The sequence below is a fragment of the Bolinopsis microptera genome, unplaced genomic scaffold (genome assembly GCF_026151205.1).
Source record: "Bolinopsis microptera isolate Bmic1 unplaced genomic scaffold, MBARI_Bmic_1.0 sca11, whole genome shotgun sequence".
NCBI lineage: Eukaryota > Metazoa > Ctenophora > Tentaculata > Lobata > Bolinopsidae > Bolinopsis > Bolinopsis microptera.
In genome coordinates, this window is record NW_026971783.1 from 46,195 (window position 1) to 54,287 (window position 8,093).

General features: G+C 40.1%; 1 protein-coding gene across 1 annotated transcript; it reads right to left on the reverse strand.

Moving 5' to 3' along the window:
• Positions 1-1,512: 1,512 nt before the first annotated feature.
• On the reverse strand, positions 1,513-4,107 carry LOC134825686 (Y+L amino acid transporter 2-like). The gene is made up of 7 exons (XM_063837891.1): positions 4,059-4,107; positions 3,746-3,871; positions 3,377-3,518; positions 3,142-3,265; positions 2,882-2,988; positions 2,600-2,696; positions 1,513-1,689 (listed from the first exon to the last, which is right to left on the reverse strand). The coding sequence occupies exons 2-7, from the start codon at positions 3,861-3,863 to the stop codon at positions 1,513-1,515; spliced, it is 765 nt and encodes a 254-aa protein (XP_063693961.1). The 5' UTR covers positions 3,864-3,871; positions 4,059-4,107.
• Between the last annotated feature and the right edge of the window lie 3,986 nt (positions 4,108-8,093).

Consider the following 8,093-nt stretch of genomic DNA (forward strand, 5'->3'; position numbering starts at 1 on the left):
ACAACTAGTTAACTAAAAGGTTTGAACTAACTTGTACAGGTCTCCAATACCCACAACTAGTTAACTAAAAGGTTTGAACTAACTTGTACAGGTCTCCAATACCCACAACTAGTTAACTAAAAGGTTTAAACTAACTTGTACATGTCTCCAATACCCACAACTAGTTAACTAAAAGGTTTAAACTAACTTGTACAGGTCTCCAATACCCACAACTAGTTAACTAAAAGGTTTAAACTAACTTGTACAGGTCTCCAATACCCACAACTAATTAACTTAAAGATTTAAACTAACTTGTACAGGTCTCCAATACCCACAACTAGTTAACTAAAAGGTTTGAACTAACTTGTACAGGTCTCCAATACCCACAACTAGTTAACTAAAAGGTTTGAACTAACTTGTACAGGTCTCCAATACCCACAACTAGTTAACTAAAAGGTTTGAACTAACTTGTACATGTCTCCAATACCCACAACTAGTTAACTAAAAGGTTTGAACTAACTTGTACAGGTCTCCAATACCCACAACTAGTTAACTAAAAGGTTTGAACTAACTTGTACAGGTCTCCAATACCCACAACTAGTTAACTAAAAGGTTTGAACTAACTTGTACAGGTCTCCAATACCCACAACTAGTTAACTAAAAGGTTTAAACTAACTTGTACATGTCTCCAATACCCACAACTAGTTAACTAAAAGGTTTAAACTAACTTGTACAGGTCTCCAATACCCACAACTAGTTAACTAAAAGGTTTAAACTAACTTGTACAGGTCTCCAATACCCACAACTAGTTAACTAAAAGGTTTGAACTAACTTGTACAGGTCTCCAATACCCACAACTAGTTAACTAAAAGGTTTGAACTAACTTGTACAGGTCTCCAATACCCACAACTAGTTAACTAAAAGGTTTGAACTAACTTGTACAGGTCTCCAATACCCACAACTAGTTAACTAAAAGGTTTGAACTAACTTGTACAGGTCTCCAATACCCACAACTAGTTAACTAAAAGGTTTGAACTAACTTGTACAGGTCTCCAATACCCACAACTAGTTAACTAAAAGGTTTGAACTAACTTGTACAGGTCTCCAATACCCACAACTAATTAACTAAAAGGTTTAAACTAACTTGTACATGTCTCCAATACCCACAACTAGTTAACTAAAAGGTTTAAACTAACTTGTACAGGTCTCCAATACCCACAACTAGTTAACTAAAAGGTTTAAACTAACTTGTACAGGTCTCCAATACCCACAACTAGTTAACTAAAAGGTTTGAACTAACTTGTACAGGTCTCCAATACCCACAACTAGTTAACTAAAAGGTTTGAACTAACTTGTACAGGTCTCCAATACCCACAACTAGTTAACTAAAAGGTTTGAACTAACTTGTACAGGTCTCCAATACCCACAACTAGTTAACTAAAAGGTTTGAACTAACTTGTACAGGTCTCCAATACCCACAACTAGTTAACTAAAAGGTTTGAACTAACTTGTACAGGTCTCCAATACCCACAACTAGTTAACTAAAAGGTTTGAACTAACTTGTACAGGTCTCGGTAGATCAGGAAACTTTCTTCTCATCACGAGGAGTCCAACCGCACACAGGCTGGTGAAAGCAAAGCTGGTGAAGGAGGCGGTGTTGATTAACTTGAACACGTTCCCAAACGAAATGAATATCGTCGATGCTACCATCTGTATTATGATAGATCAGACAACCTTTTGGTTCAATTAATTAAGTCATATAGCATATAAATTGTAAAACTATTATTATATTTATTGACCGCTGCATGTTATCAACTATTTGATACAAATAGCACAACGTAAACTCTGGGTCTTTTATATAACGTTATTTTGGTTGATAGCACTTTAATTAAATAGTACACAACTGAAAATGTCTGGCCTCCAGCTCGCCATTTTTGAGATTCAAGCAAATCGATGATTTTCAAAGGGTGCAGGATGTTCAGTTCGACAAAATAACGGTGGAAATTATTTCGTAGGCCCTAAAACGACTCCTCCAGATCCAGCCTTAACCTCCAATTAGACGTAACTCACAAGCTGAAGTAGCTCTGATACGTCGGATTAGAACCTGTAAGACTGGCCTCCAGCTCGACATTTTTTCTGATTCAAGCAATTCGAAGATGTTCAAACTTCAAAGGGTTCAAGATGTTTAGCTCGACAAAATACTGGTGGAAATTATTTCATAGGCCCTAAAACGACTCCTCCAGATCCAGTCTTAACCTTCAATTATACATAACTCACTAGCTGAAGACGAAGTAGCTCTGATACGTCGGATTAAAACTTGTAAGACTGACTTCAAGTTTGCGATTTTTGTGATTCAAGCAATTTGAGGACGTTCAAAGGTTGCAGGATGTTCAGATCGACAAAATAGCGATTAAAATTATTTCGTAGGCCTTAAAATGACTCCTCCAGATCCAGCCTTAACCTTAAACTGGACATATCACATATTGACATAACTCACTAGCCGAAGTACCTCTGATACGTCGGATTAGAACTTGTAAGACTTGCCTCCAGCTCGCCATTTTAAAGATTCAAGCAAATTGAGGATGATCAAACGTTAAAACACAACTTGAGTAGATCATACCACGTATAAAAGGGAGAACATTGGTGTCTTGAACCGCTTGTTGACGAGACCAAAGCAGCCGGGTAATATTCCACCTCTGCCACCAGCTTGGAGGAACCTGGGTAGTGGGTACGTGGATATGATGGGAGGGGGTTACTCAGAATTATTAGCAGTATCACCTTAACTGTAAGGAGTCGATCAAGCGAACACGTATGCTGCTTTAAGAAAGCAAGTAATATTTTTAATTTTGTTATGGAAATGATCTATGCTTGAAACCTGGAATTAACTGTAACATAGTTTTACCTGCTAGCTGCAAGAGAAGCACACATGGCGTTACCCAGGGTGGAGACAGCCACAGCTATAGCATAGAACACCTCTCCTGACTGTCCCATCTTTTTACCAGCTAGTTTCTGTTAAGAAAATACGGTGGCTTCAGCTATTTACATTTGACGTGGAGCTTATCAATGTTCAAATCAGTGTAATCAGAACGTGTTGTAGTCGTATGTTTGGATCGGAAAATAGGCCGGAAAAATGAGCGAAAATGCAGGATATCTGCAACTCACACTAGCAAGAGCTGAGCCAGACATCATGGTATCCATATCGAGTACAATGTGATAGGATGTGACCGCTAAGACGTACAGTATCGTCACTATCGTCATTGATATCGCCACTATTTTTGGCAGCATCCTGGGAAGATCCCCTGTTTAAAATCCCTCGGCTAAAATTCCTATTCCATTCACGCGAAATTTCTTTTCCATTCATGTGCCCCAAAAAAGTTGGTCTCTTTAAAACTTGAACCTGGGGTCCTTGACCTCGCCCAACATGACAGAAAGAGAGATCCAGCCATTGTAGGCCCACAGAACACTGTTCCAAGCTTCCCCCCATTCCTGTGGTTTCCAGCTTGTATTCTCAAATCCTACCGTTATGTTCTCCGTGTGTCCTAGTGGCAAGTTTGGGTTTATATATTTGCATTTATTCGTCTATAAATGTTACAGAAGTTTATTTTGAAATCCTTCACCCCACGATTAGTCGGTAATATTAATTATGGGTCTGATGTTCATGTGTAATCGAAATCGCTAAAAGATCTCTGTTTGAATTGAAAGTAATTTTGATGAAAGATTAGTGGTTACCATGGTTACCTGGGGTAGTGGGCTTCATTAAATTCACCTTGGCACAAATGGACGAAGCCAAGTATGATGATGAGAGCGAGGGACGCCATTTTAAAGAAGGTAACAGCGTCAATAATCTTAAGAGTAAGGTTCGGGTAGATAGTTATTAGGCTCATGATCGTCCCTGGTAGGATTTTGGAGGTTATTATTCAGAATTATTGAAAGTACAGATAAATGTAAACATTTCACAGTTCAGTATTCCATAGGTAAATAGTTTGAGATCGAAAATGAAACACATATTGTTCCTGGGGTATCTACACGCCCTCAATATTAATCCTACAATCTATATGAATTAACTATGTTTTACTCACAGCATACAACAATGCAAAGGATCCTGTTGGCCCATTCCGGAACATCGTCAGCATTATCGTAAGAAGACAGCCCAGAAATACTTCCCAAACGTCAGGAACCCTATTGCTCTGCCTAGCATAACTTTAAATTAGACTAGGACAATGAAATCTGCCATGTCTGGTGCTCACAATCTTGCACTCCGGTAACAGGTAACGTTAATTCAATTATAGGGGACTTGGCAGTAAAATTTAAAATTTTATCTTCACTTCAAAGTAAACCTATGCGAGTCTTTAAAGCCGAATAATCACATACTAAAAGTAATGTCTTCAATAAAAGAATAAACAGATAAGATTTACTCACGAAGTCCCCCTAAAAGTACGTGTAGAAGATAACAGGACAGGAATGATAGAAGACCTCCAAACGCCTTTCTAGATAAATCATCTGTCCACCATTTTTAGGTAACATTCGTTCCAAGCTCCAGAAATGTAATAGCTCCTGGGGGGGGGGGGGGGGGGGGGGGGGGGGGGGGTCATAGAATGTAATAGCTCCTGGGGGGGGGGGGGGGGGGGGGGGGTTCATAGAATGTAATAGCTCCTGGGGGGGGGGGGGGGGGGGGGGGGTTCATAGAATGTAATATTATATGAGCCATTAATTTAATTTAATAACTTAGAGATTTATATTCATGCAATTTAAATGCAAATAAAATGCGAATAAAAAACATGCCTTACTATAGTAGAAAGGACACCACCTCCGAGCCAGATTAGTATTGACATGGCTGGGGGAGCCGACACGCTTCGACACGCTGTTTGGGGAAACGAATATCCCTGCCCCAATGATCGTACCCACGATAATGCACACTCCTGAATGAACTAATGCTAAGCCCGTTGGGAGGGGGGTACAGTAGACTGAGCTCAATCAGGTACTAGCAATAAAATGCAATATATGTTATGAATAGGTAAAAAATGCGCACGATCAGGTACTTTTAAATACATACCGTGTAACACAGTGATGTTCTTGTCCATGGGTTACCTTGGCACACCCACACCCACATCCCTTAGACCCGCAAGTACAAACTCCCACCTCGGCCTCTTTGTCCAGATCCTCATTTCCACCCTCCTTTTCAGCTGAAGAGACAGAATAAGGGGGGAGGAGGGTCGGAGGGGGGACAGGCATCTTGGTTCGCAATCACCTCACATCTGAGCGATTGGTGAGTTATCGGAGGAACTTGAAACAAGAGGACTTTCTGTATGATCAATGACTCTTGTGAGAAGAGATTAATTTGAATTGGAATAGGAAAAAATTATCAGTACAACTACAAATAACTCAGGTAAATACTAAATATGTGTTTAATCACTTAACTGATTTTCAGACTGCATTTCGGTTTCATAATGTACGCGGTCTTATCCGCTGATGGTTCCAAATCTTATTTACGTATTCGGTATTAACAACAACTTGAACGAAGAAAAATGGGGCGTGCGAAGAGGCCCGAGATTGCTTAATGGCACAAACCGATAACGTTGTCACCAATTAATATCAGTGAAAATAAGATCACATGATGGCCCTACAAAACATATTGCGACATCATGTCGGTAAATATATCTAAATTCGATTACAAATATTAGTACTAAATAAAAAGATAAAGGACGGTAACAGCAGGTGCAAAACACGAAAGGATTAGCCTCCAATCTTTTTGTAATCGTTTTGTTGGAAAAATCTGCAGCTTCCAGCACAAAGTTGGCTTCATAGGATATGTAAGTGTCTCCTCTGCTGCCAATTTTATTGTTAAACATCGATAAGAAGATCAACGTCCAGAAAATTAGCAAATACTCTTTACAATCATTGAAAACTCGATAATGAAAATCTCCGCCACCAGAGGTGAAAATTAAAAACTACTTTATCAAACGAAGGTCTGCCTGGAACGGTCTAAGTCTAGGCTACATTAATAACAGAAATTCAAACAAAGCGACTGATAAGAAACACAGATCATTCAAACTTTAACTGGAAATTGCCAGTGAAAATTGGTTGAGTAATCTTTAAGCCTAAAATTAAGAACGTTACATCAGAGGAAAATTCTAAAACGTAGAACATTCTGAATCGAGTTTGAATCCATCGATCCATATCAAATGATGTAAAACCTCCTACCGGAGTATCATGATTAGATTTAACAGAGCCATGAGTGATGAGCGATAAATAGCCGTTATCTCAGGTTTTCTGATGTAATTGCTGTTACGGTCACGTACATCATGGTGAACCTAAAATATTAGTCAAAAACAGAAGTCACACAAACCAATGTATTAGTATACACTGAAGTCTAATTTGGTACAAGCTCTTACCTCTAAAAACGATTGCCAGGTAACTTTAGTTGTACCAGTACGTAACAGTACCACGTAACTGTACCAGTACGTAACAGTACCACGTAACTGTACCAGTACGTAACAGTGCCACAAAATTGTACCAGTACATAACAGTACCACGTTACTGTACCAGTACGTAACAGTGCCACATAATTGTACCAGTACGTAACAGTACCACGTTACTGTACCAGTACGTAACAGTGCCACATAAGCTGTACCAGTACGTAACAGTACCACGTTACTGTACCAGTACGTAACAGTAACCACATAACTGTACCAGTACGTAACAGTACCACGTAACTGTACCAGTACGTAACAGTACACGTAACTGTACAGTACATAACAGTACCAGTACGTAACAGTACCAACGTTACTGTACCAGTACGTTAACAGTGCCCTAACTGTACCAGTACGTACAGTACCACGTTACTGTACCAGTACGTACAGTGCCACATAACTGTACCAGTACGTAACAGTACCACGTTACTGTACCAGTACGTAACAGTACCACGTTACTGTACCAGTACGTAACAGTGCCACATAACTGTACCGGTACGTAACAGTACCACATAACTGTACCAGTACGTAACAGTACCACGTAACTGTACCAGTACGTAACAGTACCACGTAACTGTACCAGTACATAACAGTACCAGTACGTAACAGTACCACGTTACTGTACCAGTACGTAACAGTGCCACATAACTGTACCAGTACGTAACAGTACCACGTTACTGTACCAGTACGTAACAGAACCACATAACTGTACCAGTACGTAACAGAACCACATAACTGTACCAGTACGTAACAGTACCACGTAACTGTACCAGTACGTAACAGTACCACGTAACTGTACCAGTACATAACAGTACCAGTACGTAACAGTACCACGTTACTGTACCAGTACGTAACAGTGCCACAAAATTGTACCAGTACGTAACAGTGCCACATAACTGTACCAGTACGTAACAGTACCACGTTACTGTACTAGTACGTAACAGTACCACATAACTGTACCAGTACGTAACAGTGCCACATAACTGTAACAGTACGTAACAGTACCACATAACTGTACCAGTACGTAACAGTACCACATAATTGTACCAGTACGTAACAGTACCACGTTACTGTACCAGTACGTAACAGTACCACATAACTGTACCAGTACGTAACAGTGCCACATAACTGTAACAGTACGTAACAGTACCACATAACTGTACCAGTACGTAACAGTACCACATAACTGTACCAGTACGTAACAGAACCACATAACTGTACCAGTACGTAACAGCACCACATAACTGTACCATTATGTGACAGTACGCTTCTCTTCGCGTAGAGATTTTTTAAAAAAATCTAGACACTTATTTTACTTCGGAGTATTCCAACAGCCATATTGTTACACAGGTGCAACCAGCCAATTACAGGAAGCCGAAGGATTTGTTTTTAGCCAGTGACGGTTAAGGTAGTGTGTACCATACTTTCTTCGCCCGAGACTTTGCTGCAATGTGCAGCTCCTCATTTAACCCTCACACCCGATTTCTCGAGAATTCGGCTGAGTAGACCGGGGGGCTGCATAGGACCACTCACGATCCTTAGCTGAATGTCAACGACACTCACCCCACGACCAGGCAGGCAGTGGGATTTGAACCTGCAACCTCACAATTGCAAAGCTGGCTAACTTGACATACGTTGCATGCC

Coding starts and splice junctions, on each gene's coding strand:
- LOC134825686 (XM_063837891.1), bottom strand. CDS start 3,863: ATGAGCCTAATAACTATCTACCCGAACCTTACTCTTAAGATTATTGAC. Junction 3,266..3,376: donor GGCGAGGTCAAGGACCCCAG/GTTCAAGTTTTA, acceptor GGATCTTCCCAG/GATGCTGCCAAAAATAGTGG. Junction 2,989..3,141: donor CTGGCTCAGCTCTTGCTAGT/GTGAGTTGCAGA, acceptor TTTTCTTAACAG/AAACTAGCTGGTAAAAAGAT.